Source organism: Esox lucius, unplaced genomic scaffold (genome assembly GCF_011004845.1).
Source record: "Esox lucius isolate fEsoLuc1 unplaced genomic scaffold, fEsoLuc1.pri scaffold_49_arrow_ctg1, whole genome shotgun sequence".
Classification (NCBI taxonomy): Eukaryota; Metazoa; Chordata; class Actinopteri; order Esociformes; family Esocidae; genus Esox; species Esox lucius.
In genome coordinates this window covers 44,118-62,279 of record NW_022995031.1, presented here as the reverse complement: position 1 = coordinate 62,279, position 18,162 = coordinate 44,118, and the positions used below count along the sequence as shown (strand labels likewise).

At 46.1% G+C, this 18,162-nt stretch overlaps 1 protein-coding gene across 9 annotated transcripts in view; it reads right to left on the bottom strand.

Annotated features, from left to right (window-relative positions):
• Positions 1–5,216: 5,216 nt before the first annotated feature.
• The window catches only part of LOC114837653 (GATOR complex protein NPRL3-like), a 38,133-nt gene continuing 25,187 nt past the window's right edge, over positions 5,217–18,162 (bottom strand). For 2 of the 9 annotated variants that reach the window (XM_034291294.1, XM_034291295.1), the window contains exons 3-9: positions 17,539–17,736; positions 14,623–15,893; positions 11,683–11,800; positions 10,413–10,542; positions 7,960–10,301; positions 6,398–7,872; positions 5,217–6,292 (exon numbers count right to left, since the gene is read on the bottom strand). In XM_034291294.1, the coding sequence (XP_034147185.1) occupies positions 5,553–6,292; positions 6,398–7,872; positions 7,960–9,524 (3,780 nt within the window). In that variant the 5' untranslated portion in view covers positions 9,525–10,301; positions 10,413–10,542; positions 11,683–11,800; positions 14,623–15,893; positions 17,539–17,736 and the 3' untranslated portion in view covers positions 5,217–5,552. Of the gene's footprint in view, positions 6,293–6,397; positions 7,873–7,959; positions 10,302–10,412; positions 10,543–10,725; positions 10,820–11,682; positions 11,801–14,622; positions 17,417–17,538; positions 17,737–18,162 lie in introns of those variants that run through there. The other 7 variants (XM_034291297.1, XM_034291296.1, XM_034291298.1 and 4 more) reach the window with 7 other exon arrangements.

Genomic DNA, 18,162 nt, shown 5'->3' with positions numbered 1-18,162 from the left:
ATGCAACCAGTGCTAGGAGTTGCCTTCTGCGGTACTTACAGTATAGGGCTGACCTCTGATAAGAAGCTCATGTGCGTGAGCGATGTCACCCAGGAGACCTTGGTCGATAGACTAGCTCCTAGAATTAGTGGAACAGGTATATTTGCATGCAACCCCATCCAGACAACCTCTCGCTTGATCAACCCAATATTTAACAGGATATTCGAGAGCACCAGACACTCTCGTGTCCTCCGGTGTTGAGCATCAGCTGTGTAACATCAACCTTCATGTTTCCTGTAGAACCACAGTCCATCGTGCCAAGCACAACGGAGAGATGAGGAATAGCGGGTTCTCCCACAAACTAGCCAGGGGAGTGTGCACCTTCACCGATTTCGTACTCTCCTGTGGGATAAACTTTTTTACTTCCCTGTACATGCACCCAATGGAACAAGAGACTAAACTAACCCTGATCAGGAATAAGGAAGAGGCTGAGGTGGACATTGCGATAAACACAGTTTCGAGATCCATTTTAAGCTTAGAGACTAATATAGCTCTACTCAAGGAATCTATGAATAGAACAATCGGGGAACAGATAGAGTACAGCAAGTTTAAGAAGGAACTGCATTCCTCACAAATGCAAAGAGCCGACCTCCGTTACTTATTGGGAGCACTCCGGGGACGGCTTGATGTGCAGAGATTAATCGGCGCAGTAAAGACTCTTTCTGACAGTGTGGGACTACAACTCAACGCGTCTGCTTACATAAACAGGCAGGTGTTTACCTTGGCTGTGCAAAGAGACCTGGATAATACAAGAGAACCTGTGACTAGGGCGAGCGTTCAAGACGCTTACCAAGAATACAGTATACAGAAACCTATGGATGTAGACAATGTTGTATGATTTGTAGCCAGCCAGTGACTGATTTCAGAGAGGCTCTTGCATGACACATTCTAATATCAGCCTACCCTAAAGACTGTTTAAACTGTGTGTTTATTGTGTGTTGAACTGGGATCTCGATTTGAATTTTCAGTGTTATGTTTGTTTTGCGTCCAATACAATATTTGTTTGAAGATTCTGGTCTATGTGAATTTTTTATGTGTATTGTCCACTTGTAGTGTACATGTGAATTAACTTCAGGTCCACTTCAAGTACAAATAAAGGTGTATTTCAAGAGTGAAAATAACCTGTTACCTAGATACAACAGTTTATAAATGGTTATGGAGCCATTTGACCCCGGAGGGCACCAACAATACATTTTTTGAGGAGTCAGCAGAATAAAAGTATAAGTGTGCTAAACTGAGGATCAATTATCATTGCTTTGGCACAAAATGCATTCAATGGCTACACCTTTCAAAATACATTAAATATTTTCTCACTTCAACACAACAACCGCTAAAAAGCTGTTTGCTTACAGGGAAATTTGCATATGCTTACATACTGTTTTTGAATTAAATATATTTTAAATCTTTAAAAAAGTAGATGATATAAAAAAACTATTGGACCAGCCAAAGCTGATTCTCATTCTAGATGATTTCATACCAGATGAGATCAGGGTTACTGGGATTCATCGTGTAGTAACTCATGGCCTCTCAATGAAAGAGGCTGGTCAGAGTGTGCAGCCAAATCTGAAAGGCTCAACAGTGGCTTACATTGTTAGAGGTTTCTGGTAAACCAACAGGTGACTTGTATTCCCTGAGGGAATTATTTATTGACTAGACTTCTGTCATGTAGACTTGTGTGTAATTGCTTTTGCCACAGGAGGGCACTAACAGTCCATGTTTGGAGGATTACAGTTTTGAGGAAGAGTGGCTTGGAGGCAACTCAGGAACCAATGTCCAGGTACGATCATGTAGGGATATTTTCATAAAAGTTATTTCACATTAACCTGATGAAGAGTAGACAGGACGTCTCATGTGATCACTTGAATATTAATTGAGTGTTAATTGATAAAACATGTAACCAGGGCTCATATTATTTTGTGGTTGTTGTAATCTCATATTGAGGTAAGAAGCACCTGTAGCTTGTCCTTGACTGCATTGGCAAAATCCTGGGAGGATGAGTGAGGACATTGATAAGGAAACACTTCAAGTACAGTTAAAGGTATATTTCAATCGTGAAAAATAATTCTATAAATAGTTATGCAGCCATTTGACCACAGCAGGGCACCGAGAGTACATTTTTGGAGGAATACATTTAGGATCTCCACAATAAATAACAGTTAAGAATGGTGCCGACGAGGCATAATTTATAAAACATATACAGGCTTCGAGTCCAATGTTTCCAAAAGCAAGATGTGTACCTTGTGTTACTTTATCCTATTAGTAATCATTTTATAAATGGTTATGCAGCCATTTGACCACAGGAGGGCACCGACAGTCCATTATTTGCAAGATTATATTTAGACACTAATAGCTGTAACCCAGATCAAACAATTCTATTGTGGAATCCATCCATCCATCTTCTTCCGCTTATCCGGGGCCGGGTCGCGGGGGCAGCAGTCTAAGCAGGGATGCCCAGACTTCCCTCTCCCCAGACACTTCCTCTAGCTCTTCCGGGGGGACACCGAGGCGTTCCCAGGCCAGCCGGGAGACATAGTCCCTCCAGCGTGTCCTAGGTCTTCCCCGGGGTCTCCTCCCGGTGGGACGGGACCGGAACACCTTCCCAGGAAGGCGTTCCGGAGGCATCCGAAAAAGATGCCCAAGCCACCTCAGCTGACCCCTCTCGATGTGGAGGAGCAGTGGCTCTACTCTGAGCTCCTCCCGGGTGACCGAGCTTCTCACCCTATCTCTAAGGGATCGCCCAGCCACCCTGCGGAGAAAACTCATTTCGGCCGCCTGTATCCGGGATCTTGTCCTTTCGGTCATGACCCAAAGCTCATGACCATAGGTGAGAGTAGGAACGTAGATTGACCGGTAAATCTTCACCACGACAGACCGATACATCGACTGCATTACTGCAGAAGCTGCACCGATCCGTCTGTCAATCTCCCGTTCCATCCTTCCCTCACTCGTGAACAAGACCCCTAGATACTTAAACTCCTCCACTTGAGGCAGGCACTCTCCACCAACCTGAAGTGGGCAAGCCACCCTTTTCCGACTGAGGACCATGGCCTCGGATTTGGAGGTACTGATTTTCATCCCCACCGCTTCACACTCGGCTGCAAACCGTCCCAGTGCATGCTGAAGGTCCTGGTTAGAAGGGGCCAACACGACAACATCATCTGCAAAGAGCAGAGACGAAATCGTGTGGTCCCCAAACCTGACACCCTCCGGCCCCTGGCTGCGCCTAGAAATTCTGTCCATAAAAATTACAAACAGAACCGGTGACAAAGGGCAGCCCTGCCGGAGTCCAACATGCACTGGGAACAAGTCTGACTTACTGCCGGCAATGCGGACCAAGCTCCTGCTTCGGTTGTATAGGGACCTGACAGCCCTTAGCAAAGGACCCAGGACCCCATATTCCCCAAGCACCCTCCACAAGATGCCGCGAGGGACACAGTCGAATGCCTTCTCCAAATCCACAAAACACATGTGGATTGGTTGGGCAAACTCCCATGAACCCTCCAACACCCCGTAGAGGGTATAGAGCTGGTCCAGTGTTCCACGGCCCGGACGAAAACCACACTGTTCCTCCTGAATCCGAGGTTCTACTATCGGCCGTATTCTCCTCTCCAGAACCCTGGCATAGACTTTCCCGGGCAGGCTGAGAAGTGTGATCCCCCTATAGTTGGAACACACCCTCCGGTCCCCCTTCTTAAAAAGAGGGACCACCACCCCGGTCTGCCATCCCAGAGGCACTGTCCCCGACCGCCACGCGATGTTGCACAGGCGTGTCAACCAAGACAGCCCCACAACATCCAGAGACTTGAGGTACTCAGGGCGGATCTCATCCACCCCCGGTGCCTTGCCACCGAGGAGTTTCTTGACCACCTCTGTGACTTCAGCCCGGGTGATGGACGAGTCCACCTCTGAGCCCTCATCCTCTGCTTCCTCAATGGAAGACATGTCAGCGGGATTGAGGAGATCCTCGAAGTACTCCTTCCACCGCCCGACGACATCCTCAGTTGAGGTCAACAGCTGCCCACCTCTACTGTAAACAGCATTGGTAGGGCACTGTTTCCCTCTCCTGAGGCGCCGGATGGTTTGCCAGAATCTCTTCGAGGCCAGCCGATAGTCCTTCTCCATGGCCTCACCGAACTCCTCCCAGGCCCGAGTTTTTGCCTCCACAACCACCCGGGCTGCAGCCCGCTTGGCCTGTCGGTACCCGTCAGCTGTCTCAGGAGTCCCACAAGCCAACCAGGCCTGATAGGACTCCTTCTTCAGCTTGACGGCATCCCTTACTTCCGGTGTCCACCACCGGGTTCGGGGATTGCCGCCTCGACAGGCACCGGAGACCTTACGGCCACAGCTCCGAGCGGCCGCTTCGACAATGGCGGTGGAGAACATGGTCCACTCGGACTCAATATCTCAAACCTCCCTCGGGATCCAGTCGAAGCTCTGCCGGAGGTGGGAGTTAAAGATCTCTCTGACAGGAGACTCGGCCAGACGTTCCCAGCAGACCCTTACAGTACGCTTGGGCCTGCCGAGTCTGTCCAGCTTCCTCCCCCGCCATCGGATCCAACTCACCACCAGGTGGTGATCAGTTGACAGCTCCGCCCCTCTCTTCACCCGAGTGTCCAAGACATACGGCCGCAGGTCAGATGAGACGACAACAAAGTCGATCATCGACCTGCGGCCTAGGGTGTCCTGGTGCCACGTGCACTGATGGACACCCTTATGCTTGAACATGGTGTTCGTTATGGACAAACTGTGACTAGCACAGAAGTCCAATAACTGAACACCACTCGGGTTCAGATCAGGGGGGCCGTTCCTCCCAATCACGCCCCTCCAGGTGTCACTGTCGTTGCCCACGTGGGCGTTGAAGTCCCCCAGTAGAACAATAGAGTCCCCAGTCGGAGCACTTTCCAGCACCCCTCCCAGAGACTCCAAGAAGGTCGGGTACTCTGCACTGCCGTTCGGCCCGTAGGCACAAACAACAGTGAGAGACCTATCCCCGACCCGTAGGCGCAGGGAAACGACCCTCTCGTTCACCGGGGTAAACTCATGGCGGCAGAGCTGGGGAGCTATGAGCAAACCCACACCAGCCCGCCGCCTCTCACCATGGGCAACTCCAGAGTGGAGTTGCTATTGTGGAATGCTTTAGTTATTGCATACACACACTTCTGGTGATTGTGCGCAGCAAGCCTTAATGCTGTAACTCATCAGTTGAGTACTTTTACTTTGTACTTTTTACACCTCTGTTTGCAATATGATATGCACACTCGTATACACACACTCTCCTTCATTTTATTGAACAAAAGGTATAGGAAGGAGTACACAAAAACAAGCATAACATGTAATAAAAATACATAGGCTCTTTCCCAAATACAGACACATGTGTACAATCACCCAGAAGTTAGCAGCAGATAATAGGACCATACACAGCTCTTCGGGTGATTAAGTGCATCTAGAGTGAACCTTAACAGTTGTGCCAGGTAACATCAGATTGTAGGGAAAATACACAGCTCTTATACTGATTATGTGTAACTGTGATACTCTGTGCTTGTGCACATACGCTGCAAGCCAATAGAATCACCTGCACCATTGTGATAATCCTTAAACTCCTGAACTATTGTGATATAGGGCCCTGCTGCACTGTCATCCTTTGGGCAGGTCAAGATTTTGTTCGCTCTCACTAAGCTAAAAGTGTAATTCATATCAATCTCAGCCGGTGGCTGGGAGAGGTGGTTAAGGACCACAGATTCCATCCCACTTCTGGAGGCCAATACAGCTATGACATGGACCAAACTGGAACCTTCGGATGGTTTGCAATCCAATACTACCTTGAGCTGCCTGTCTCTAGTTGACCCGTACTGAGCTTTAAACCACTTAGTTAGATAATACAACATCCTTCCAAACTCTATGGCTGAGGTAAAGTTGTTCAGCGTGTTATCAACAATGGATAACACTTTTAGCTGCCCTGTAACGCACACAGAAGTGCACCACATAGCCAAGATGACCTGTGTCTTCAATACAAAACAGCACCAGTGAAATCTGTAGGGGCCCAGTAACACATTGAACAATCTCGGTAAATAGATATCAGGGCCAATCATACTATCCGTCTTTGGCCGAGCCCGTGTTCCTACCACCACGTGATCCCAGAACCCAGGAATGTGAGGGATGCATACATATCTATAGGCAACCTCTTCTGACATTCTCTCGTTTGCCCAATACTTGAATGCCATACCGTCATTAGCGTTCATAAGCTGCTTGAAAGCTGCGGGGAGAAAAACACACAGTCAATACCACACCACACCGTACATTCTCAGGGTTCGTAGTAATACTACTAAATAGATAGTGAAAGACAGTGAAATACACATACCTATTCGAAGCTTATCCACACCAGGCGCGTGCTCTTCATTCATGATCTCCTGCACATATCCGTTCACCTCACTGTCAGTCTTGAAACAGTCATCCAGGTTGAGTTCGAGATCCCAGTCTCCTACATGTTCAAAACTAGGGCAACTTGCTAGGGTGCTGGCTGTTACATTGACAGCACCTTGTCTGGATAAGATGCTGTGCACGTGGCAACCATGTTGCTCACGGTAACAGAGTGTGCAGATTACACATCCGCATGCACATTGAATGGGTCTGTTGAGCTGAATAAGGTACTCGTGACAGATTACGGACCTGTTGAAGGTCTTATTACAGCTGGAACATAAGATCAGTTGTTTTACCATAGCCAACATTAGGTCGATTGACCCAGGGTGTTCTGGGGGCGGTTCAGGTGTCATGTCTTTGGAGGGAGCAGCAGCTTCGGGTTGCCCAGGTGGCTGGTGCAATATCTGTTGCGGCTGTGAAGCAGTTAGTGTGTACACATTAGGAGCATTTAAGTTTCGAGACACGTCTTTTCGATTAGGCCAAGCACACGATGACCGTGTAAGGTCCAGGGCCACCGGAGGTTGTTCAGGTGTACCGCCTTTGGCGGGAGCAGCCGCTTCCGGTTGCCCAGGTGGCTGGTGCAATATCTGTTGCGGCTGTGAAGCAGTTACAGGAGGAGTGTACAAATTTGGACCATTCATGTTTAGAGACACTTCTTTTCGATTAGACCAAGCACACGATGACCGTGTAAGGTCCAGGGCCAGTGTGAGTGGTTCAGGTGTACCGCCTTTGGAGGGATCAGCCTCTTCAGGTTGCCCAGTTCGCGGGTACAATATCTGTTGCGGCTGTAAAGCAGTTACAGGAGTGTACACACTAAGATCATCTATGTTTCGAAACATCTCTTCTTGCGTAGGCCAGGCACACGATGACCGTGTAAGGTCCAAGACCACTGGGGGTAGTTCAGGTGTGCCTTCTTTGGAGGGAGCAGCCGCTAAGGGTTGCCCGAGTGGCGGGTACAATATCTGTTGCGGATGTAAAGCAGTTACAGGAGTGTACACATTAAGGACATTTATGTTTCGAGACACCTCCGCTTGCTTAAGCGTGGTAGACAAGGACTGTGTTATAGGCACTTGTTGCAGCACGGGTATAGGTCTTTGTGACTGCTGGGACTCTAGATGTGGCACAGACTGATTGTGGAGCAAAAACTCATCGAAGAGGCTCTCTATTTCAGCAGTGCTGGCCCGGAGGCTTGAGTGGGGTTCTATATCTGTAGATTCAGGTACCATATCACACACGGGGCTCGGACTGCAAATAATGCTAGGACAGGGCTCTGTTCCAACCGCAAAGTGCTCATTGTTGTAGTTCACTCTATTCCAATGTGTCTCAGATACATGTGATTGTGACCCCTCGTAACCTTGGAAACTGTTTGCAAACTCAACATCCTTCAACATTTCCTCTGGATTGCTCTCATCTGACCTGTACAAAGGGAAAAACACAGGTCAATGCATGAAACGAATAAAAGGCTGGTTCCCGAGAATTGGAAATGTGAAAAGATACACTCACATAGCACATGACATGTAATCCGCAGTTGCAGCATTTTTCTCTGATGTATCACACCTGGAACTGATTAAGACCTCTGTTACAGCTTTCTCAGACACAGCCTCCTTAGCTGCGGGTGCAGAAGCAGTGTAAGATATTTTACACTTAGTTGGAACTGTAGGTAGGGGCTCCTCGGGATCGGGCTCAACCGAGTTATCCTCATCTACAGCTATAGACCCGGACTCGGGTTCCTGGGAACATGTTTCATCAGACGTGGCAGCATCTCCCGCTACAAAACGGGACCCGGTCTCCACGGTATCGGTGGCATTTTGATCTCTAGAGATGGGCTCGGACTCAACAGCGCTCACTGCAACTTGATATGTAGGCTGGGAATCGCACCCACGCTCCTGGGTTTCATATGTAGCCTGTGTCTTGTGTACAGCAGAGAAGCAGTTATCAGTATCAACCCTGTTGCGCTTCGGGCGGGAGGTAGCACATTGTGGTGATCGACTTGTATAGGATACAGTGTGGTCAACTGTGGGACAGGAACGCTTGTTGGTATCACTAGAATCAGAATAGCTGACAGGTTTGCGTGTTACAGCTGTGCCGGTAGCCTGTGCGTCGTGTACCGCAGACGCACACGTATCCCTATCCGCTGCTCGTTCGAGAGCAGGAGCCCTGGTGCCCTTCTGGGTAGGGCGAGCACTTGCTGATGGCTTCCCTGTATGGTAAACATTGTGGTGAGCACTCTTGTCGGAAAACGTGTGACACGAGCAGTCAGGATGGCTGACAGGGATTCGTGTCACAGATGTACTGGTAGCCTGGGGACTGTCTACGGGAGATACGCATTCATCTGTATCAGCGGCTCGTTCTGGCCCATGAACCTTGTTGCGCTTTGTGCAGGAGGTAAAACTTTCTAATGGCTTACTTGCATCGCATCCAGTTTTGTCATCGACCTTGGAGGCACACGTATCATACACACCCATAGTGTCATCGCCAGAACCAGAATCTGTGAGAAGCTCTACCGTCACGGCTGTACTATCACCTAACTCTTGCCTGGAATACCTCCAGGCTCTCTTTCTGTGAAAACCTTTACGGATCGTGGGACACCTGTTCTCTTCATAGGAATTGCACTGTGAGGGAGCGTCGATGGTTTCTTTGACGGGACTGATCTCATGTTTCTCAGTGAAATGCGATCTGGGCTTACCGTGCCAAGGTACGTTATTGTCATACTTGCCACCTTCTCTGGGTGGGATATAGCCGTTACCGGATACATTTGGATCACGCCTGGGGACTGCTTTTAGTCTTTTGGGTTGTTCCTGTTCTCTCCTCGGGTGTATATGGTGCTCGCGCATTCTGCCGCTGGCTTGTTCTTGGTTGGTGTCATTACGTATGCGATCGAGCCTAGTCTTATGGTACTTGTTGAACAGGGCCACCCCGTGATGGTAGCGAACCCCACGGTTTAGGTATACCACGCATTGCATTCCCAGCAGAAAAGTTTGGCCTAGAGGTGGAACCGTTGGTATCACGTGGCCGCGTTGATGCGTTACTAATGTCCTGAACCCAGTCTCTATTATACCCAGAGTCATCACGAGGACCAATGGTACGTGGGTGGGTCATATAAACAGGAGCATTCAGGCCACTAGCCTGTTTTTCACAACGGATTCTCTCACGAATGTTATGCACAGGCGAGGATGTTCCCTTGAGACCTGTAGGCTCCTGTGTTCTTAGGTTCATTTTGTGTTCATCATGATGTACTCCATATCCATAGTTGCCTGTAGCAAAATATCTTTCTGTCATTTCTTGTTCATTGTGATGTTCCCTGTGTCCATAGTTGCCTCTAGTAATATAAGTGTCTGCCATGTTGTGATCAATGTGATGTGCTCCGTATCCATAGTTTCCGGTAGCAAAATATTCTTCTGCCATTGTATACTGTTAATCGCTTCCTAGTAGTTGCTTTAAAAAATATTGAAACTGTGTTTGGTTCATATTTACGGTCCAGTTGCAATGTGTACACTGAGATCTGCCCAGTGTCTGTAACTAATCTTATACACAAGGGAGACTCCTCCTAGGAAACTCAAGGTCTTTCAAAACACCCTCCTGATTTATAGTGAAACAACAGGCTAGATGTATCCTTTAAATTGTTCAGTGAGCATTAGGTAATCAGACATGGTCAGCCCTACATGGCTACCGGGACTCTGTCCGCCCACAGTGAGGAGTAGGTTTGGAAAGCACCCGTCCAGTCCTGTAATATCCGACCGCTATTTGAGCTGCTCTTCATTGGCCCATCGTACCACCCTGTGCTGGGTCTGTGATTTTAGTTGTTTTGTCTGCTTGTGTCCACTTTGATATATGAACAGATTTCTCTGAAGGAAACAAGGGGGGAGGGAGATAGGGCCAGGTCACTCATATGTTTAAAATAGGAACCATCACCCTCTTTAGTTAAATGTTTAGAAACGTAGGGGACCGATACATACCCAGCCACTCGAGAGGTTTGGATAGCTCCCGTTCCGCCTTGTAATGTCCGACTGCAATTTAATAGATCCAAGTTGCTCCTCTTTGACCCGTTGTACCACACTGTGCTGGGTCTGTTGGTCTCTGTCCACTCTTAATACATGAAGTAAGGAAACAAGTGGAGAGATTTTTGGGGGCTTTTTATCCTTTAATAACACTACATAAAAAAACACCCACCCCCAGCACACACACAACCCAACCTACATAAAAACACATTGTGTGCTGCTACACCTCCCACATCTTTCACCACACACACGCACACACGCACACACATACCTCAAAAACCCAAATCACAATTGGACCACATTTGCCCTGAGCTGTGCACACTGTATGAGAATATTGTGAAGTTCCTCCTTGTTTCGAGCAGGCCCTGTATAAGACACACAGATTGTACGAAGTCAATTTGAAATCGGCATCAAAGACTTTTTTATTAACCCCGTAACGGACAAATTTCATTAGTTTAAATAGGATTTTAAACTAAACTCGTTATAAAACAAACATCTACCTACTGCTCATGTGTCCCTCATACCAATTCAATGACTTCAAATGTAAAATGTATGATAATTTTCACATTTGCATGTGATGGAAATACAAATATCCAAATTGTTGTCAGTGGTCTCTCTATTGTAGTAAGAACATTTTTTATTTGTATGTTTCACTAAACCCACAATTTTACTGTGTTAGCCCTCAACATTTCAAGTGGTAATCAGCAAGAAATGCTTTAATTTTTAATTGTCTTCCTTATTTTCCAAAAATATTAATGTGACAGGGTTGAGAATACTGTGATGGGGTTGAATACTGTAACAGGGTTGAAAGGACACCAGAGCCACTAAACAAGAGAATTCTTCTTAATTTAAGAATTGTCCAAATTAGCTTTTCAGTCTTAAAATGAGACAAAGCATTTAAACTTAAACCAGGATTACTTAAACCAAAACTGAAATCTAGACCATGTAGAATTAGTATAGCCAACAATTATTTATTCAATATTTCAAGTTTGTATGCAACACTCCATTACTTGCTCCTTCTCAAAAAGTGATTTTCTTAAACTTCACTTAAGTATTGCAACAACCAAGTGCAGACAAAGTTCTTGTTTCACTATGGCTAGCTTGATCTTGTATGGTGGGATTCTCATCTTAAAAAAGCAGATGAAAAAAAAATGTATATTTACAAGACTTAAACAACGGAGCCATTGAGAAACAACGTCTATTGTGCTAGATATTATTTGACCGTTACCTCTGGGCTAATAAGAGCCCATACTCGTTTCCTCCTGAGAAAGTGTTCTGGTCCAGGAAAGGGTCTCTCAAATCATTACGACTGAGGGTGTGGAGCAAGGCCTCATCAATGTTGGCAGCTATAAAGACAACCCAATAGTTAATAAACCATTAACTATTTATATATACATATATATTCTTTTTTTACCCATTGCATCTTATCAATTTAACAGCATTTAACTTGACAGGTCAATATGTGTTTTGTCACTTTATCCCTTGTCCATGTAATACTGTAAAAACGTGAATTATAAGTGCAGTATGACTGACACACACACACACACACACACACACACACACACACACACACACACACACACACACACACACACACACACACACACACACACACACACACACACTATGTGGCACAATATATGCAGTTACACATAAGATCTGATGGATGTTTTTTATTTTTCAGCTTTGAGAATGTGTTACATTTGTTATAATGACTACATCAACAAAATACATGACAATGCATGTTGTCTGGAATTAAATCTGGTTTTGTCAATATTTCAGAAATATCCTACATGCATTTATTCACTACAAACCATAACTATACCTTTATATTAACCTTTAGTAACAATAACAAACCTTATTTTGTGATATTTTTTATGCCTGCCAGGTAAAGGATCTAGGGTTAGGGTTAGGGTTAGGGTTAGGAAACAGATAGAGTGGGTGCCGAAGGCACCAGTGCATAAACTATGCACCCGCGGTCAACCCCAGGACCCTCACCCCTCGTTCAAACCCAACGGTTGAGTTGTGCTGAGCCTGTGAATCCAGAGCCTTTCAACCCTCCTTCTCTGGGCCCTGGACCACCTTGAATTAGCCTCTAAGACAGTGGCCGCCAGATTGGACCAGCCCTGTGTACCAAAATGTCGTACTAGGGGAGTACCAGTGCCCCTTCTCTTAGTGATGGTGTATCTGTGTTGGGCAAACCTAGTCAATAAAGTGTTACCAGTTTCCCCCACATATTGTAGAGTGCAGTGTTTGCACTTGATCAAATACACACAGTTTTTGGTGTGTACATTGGTGTTAGCCTGTGTCCTGAAAACCTCCCCACTATGGCGGTTAGTGGCCCAAAATGAATACTTAAAGAATTCCCCTTTGCCAGCCTGTTTGGGGGGAGACAAAGGTTTCAACTTGGCCTTTACCAATGTATCTTGTAAGTTTTTGTTGCGCCTGTATGCTGCAATCAACCTATGATCAGGTAAGTGGTTAGACCTTTCTGTAAAGGAATTAAAGTGTGACTTAATCACCCTCATAAGTTTTACTGTGTAGGGTGAATAAGTAGTAATGACCGGCAAAATGGAATCTAATACTTGTGGTTTAGCTTGTTTAAAAGATTTGAGTGCCTTTCTAAACATAGTCCTAGTATAGCCTCTAGTGGACAAAGCAGAGAACAATATTTGGGTGGCCCACTTAAAGTCCTCATACCTTGTACAGATCCTATGAAACCGGAGTAGTTGTGACTTTAAGAGTCCTGCATACGTATGCTGCGGATGGAAAATAGACCGGAATAACAGGGCATGTGTATCTGTTTCTTTGAAGAAGACTTTAATGTCCAATTTACCTGAATCAATGAATGTAGGGCCTTTGTAAGTGGTAGTGTCCAGAAAGTCTACTGAAGACTCACTCCAAGTAGATTTGACCTTAATAGACTTATTGTGATTGTTTAGAGTATTAATAAATTCCTCAAAGTCCTCCCTCGAATAGGTCCAGATCCCCCAGATGTCGTCTAAGAACCTATAGTATTGTAGAGGTTGTTTGGGACAGGTAGCTAAGGCAGAGGCCTCCCACTCTGCCATGAAAATGTTAGCATAGGCTGGGGCAAATTTCTTCCCCATGGCAGTCCCTTTAATCTGCAAATAGAATTTATTATCGAATTCAAAATCATTCCTAGATAAATTTATATCTAATAATTGAAGTAATTCCTTATCAGGCCTTTTACTGTTTGGATGTTTCATAAAAACATTTTTAATTGATTGGATGCCCTCCTTAATGTCAATGTTTGTATAGAGACTTTCTACATCCATAGTAAATAGAAAATAATTTATAGGGATAGTAAGGTTTTTGACTATATCAATAAAGTGGTATGTATCTTTGACATAGCTGGGATGACCAATTGAGAGAGGATTAAGGAATGAATCAATGTATTCAGCCGTAAAATAGGTTTCACTATTACAGTCAGACACTATAGGTCTACCTGGTGGAATTTCCCCATCTCTGTTCCAGGATGACCTGGCCTTGTGTATCTTGGGTAACATATAGAACAACCTGGCTCTAGGGTCAGAGTCTCCTTGCAAATATGTCTTTTGTTTGTGGTTGATAAATTTCTTGGCCTTAAGGGAGTCAAGAATTTTATTAACCATAGGAATGGTGTCCCTGTAAATGGGTTTGTCCAATTTACTGTAATATGTGGCATCGTTCAGTTGTCTATATCCTTCCCAAAGGTATTGAGCCCTATCCATAATGACTATAGCACTGCCCTTGTCAGCAGGCTTGATAACTATGGTGTTATCAGAAAGCAGTGTTTTGTGTGCCTTAATCTCCAAATGGTTTAGATTTGAATCCGTTCTACCAATAGTAAAATCAGATTGAAAATAATCAATATCATCCTTAATCAAACGTAATACACTGGATGGTAGTTTGTCAGCAGGAGGGACCCAGGTAGACCTATGTGTAAAAGGCAAAGGTTTAGAATCAGGCTGGTCTTCAAAGTATACCGCCAGCTTGATCCGTCTATGGTACTGTTGCAGGTCATGTCTAATTTGACCTCTGACCCTAGGGTTATTGTGACCGTCCACTGATGGAATGAAAGTTAAACCCTTATGTAACAATGTCAGCTGTGCTCCTGTAGGAATAAAGTGCTTAGATAAGTTAACCACAGTCTTGTCCCCCGTACCCAGAACAGGATTCACGGGGACAACTTGTTTAAACAGGTCAGCCAGTGGTCCAGCATGCGCCGAGCTGTGCTTTGAGTCCAATGAATGTTGTCCCTCTCCGTCTCAAACAGATCACCTGACAGTTTGGGGAGAAAACATTGTTGTCTGGCAATGTAATTGTTCAGTTTGGACAGATTCTCCCTCTGAGTGGGACCACTACCTGCGCTTCCGGACAGGTGTACTTGGCCATTCTGATTGCCCCTTGCAGTTGTTTAATGGAAGTCTTGTCAGGACTCTGGGCCCTATTGTTTATCCCCAAGGCCAAAACTAAGGTATGTACTATGGGAGAGGCCCTAGAGCCGGCCAAAATGGCCTCGGCATTTCTAAAAGTTGCCCCTGGATAACAATCAATCTGTAGATCTTTCTGTGCAAAGGGTGGTATCTAGCCAGATTGGAGTCTCCAAGCACTACCAATTTGCATTTGTATGAAATCTTCCAATCCCTCATTTTATTTAGTGTAGTCATATGCCTAAAAGGTTTTTGTAAAGATAAAGGGGAGGAAACCCGTGGTTTGTTGAGAGCAGGAGTGCCCTGGGCCGCAGGTCCCATCGGCGGAGGGGTCGGTGGAATGGGGCTGTCTGAGTCCTTGTCCACCAGCGGTTGGTCCTCCTCTGAAGAAGAATCCGATGACGAGGAGGTCCCCTGACTCACACGGGCACCAGAAGTAGGAGGGACAAAAGGCCCTGCCCGTCGTGTCGTTTCATCCTCCGACTCATCATCACAGGACTGCCAATCTGTAGCCGCCCGAGGTGGAGTATGTACCCCACTGGTCAAGGGAGCGTGGTGAATCACCGAGGTGGGTGACTCCAGCCTCCGAACCTTCCTCTGCGGTTTGGGTGCCTGTGTTAGAGGGATAGTAGGAGAATATAGAATGGGGAGGGAGACAAAGGGGGGAACAGGAGAACCAGGGGAGGGGAAGGGGAACGGAGGGGAGGAAGCTCCCTCCACTCTCCCAGGTTCTTGAAGTTTCTCCGGCGACCAGTCACTAGTGGGGGCGGTCATCGTGCCACAGTCCATCATCCTGGGCCTGGCAACCGTTGCAGGGGCCAGGAGTGGTTCGGAGAATTCCCTCAGGTTCAAGGAAGGAGGAGGAGGGTGCACCTCTGCTGTGACGGTCAGTAGCTTACTCCTCCTCTCCGGTAAAAGAGATGGAAAATCCCCCTCTGGCAGTGTTTGCATGGACATTACCGGTCTTTGTTCCTCAATTCTGGATTCAGAGACACGCTGTGTTCTGGAGGGGGCAATTAGTCTCTCACGTAATTGAGTTTGTACTTCATCCAAAGTGTCCTCCCTCAACCTGCGTCCAAATTGGCTCTTAGCCCATGCAGAAGCAATATCAAAGTTCTGTCTCCAGTCCCAGGCTTCTAATTGTATTAGGATCTGGACAGCATTTTGAATGTCATCTTGGTAATGATCCCTGAGTATGATCATTGTATTCTGTGCCCAATACCTAGCATTCCCCTCTATGAGGGACAATGTATTCGCCGTAGGGGCAGCAGGTTTAATAGCCGTAATTAAATGATTAGCTATGTTAGCTATTGAAATTGGAGGCTGTTCCGACATAACATTTCCTAAATGGTGGGTAGCCTTAATTAATTTTAATATACCCCGTGTCTTTGCAGTGAATTCGGGGTCCGTACTAATGGGCTTATCCGACGGTAGGTCCCTGCTATTCGACCTCCGTCGCCCCTGACTTCGAGTACGTACCACCCTGGACCGGCTGGCAGGCCGGCGCGTCGGACGGCGGTAATTGTCCCTGGATCTCCTTCTGGGATAGGACCGGTCCCCACCACTCCGGGGACGTCGACGATATCTACCCTGGTTCGGGTTAGCATAGTCTTGAGGCCCATACCGGTGCTGGACAGGCCAAGTTGCACGTGGTCGGCCCTCACGGACAACAGTAGCATACGAGCGGCCATCATGGTTGTAACGATTATTATAGGGATTATTATAACGTCGCCCAGGCGGCGAAAACGACCTTCGACGTCGTCTGGGTTGCTCATAATCATGGTTATCCCAATAATCCTCATAATTTCGTCGCCAACGAGACATTTTATTCACATCCAGGAGCCATCACTGTGCAAAAACTCGAACTAAACTTTTTGTAAAGAACCGAAAATAAACTCTGTGATGATTTCAAAATTATATAAGTTTATTAACAATAAAAACTATATACAACAAGCAACGTTTCGACCAAGATTGGTCTTCATCAGGCTTATTAAGTAGTAATAGCTCTCTACCGTGCGTTCAAGACGAGTGCGTGGCTGAAAAGAAAGAGATGGCGGAAAGTGCGTGCACATTAGTTTGTACGCAACTTTGTCCTTCCCCTAACTAATTTTATTAAATTTAGAAATGGGACTATAAATTATAATTTAAATCAAATAATAAGCCCCCAATAGGAGGGAATCTGATCCAAAACAAGGAGAAAAGAAATCCGTAATTCCTTATCCGTACTTCTAATTAGCTAAAGAGAATAAAGACTCCCCGGAGTCAGGGGTCAAAGTAGCCACATAGGCTTAAAAGAAGGGAGTCATTATCTAAAGGAAAGTCCAACTCCACCTTGTAGGGCCATGGGTAAGGATAAGGCGCTAAATTAGAGCAAACCTTGGAATAGAGGTTAGGGTTAGGGTTAGGTATAAGCATAAAAACGACTTTGACCCTCAAGAGTTTGACTCTCATTTGAATATCTGGCTTGTGATTGGCTGTGCTTCAACTTGGACTATCTTAGGAACTACAGGTGCGATTAGCACAGGCCTGGTGTTGTTGGATTCACAATTTTCACAGCAAACACACACACACACACACAACAGGAAGGAGGATCATGCCCTGGTTCTCTATACAGGCTACACAGTATATTTATGTAGCACAATTCTCACCTGGGTACTGGATGATAGGGTTAGCCCTGGCTCTAGTTTCTCTATGCAGGCAGGCAGGCAGGCAGGCAGGCAGGCAGGCAGGCAGGCAGGCAGGCATGCATCCCTGGCTCGGCCCTACTCTGCTCACGGGGAAAGAACAGATCAATGGTTCAGTGGTCTTGTAATTTTTTTCCCCCGGAGCTGTACTCGCAGCGTTACCTAAGAAAATGAAACAAGTAGCACACGTCTTTAGTAGCCAGCTGGCTAGCGCGGACTACTTGCTAACGGGTTAGCGAAAGCCATAGGTAACCTATAGGAGCTGGATAAATAGCAAGCTACTTACTAACGGGTTATTCTACCATCTATTCTTACCACCATCAGAGATGTTGTCCCATTTTGATGGAATTATTGTATAAATACCTAAGAAAATAAAACAAGTAGCACTCACGTCTTTAGTAGCCAGCTGGCTAGCGCGGCCTACTTGCTAACGGGTTAGCGAAAGCCATAGGTAACCTATAGGAGCTGGCTAAATAGCAAGCTACTTACTAACGGGTTATTCTACCATCTATTCTTACCACCATCAGAGATGTTGTCCCATTTTGATGGAATTAATGTATACATACTTGAGAAAATAAAACAAGTAGC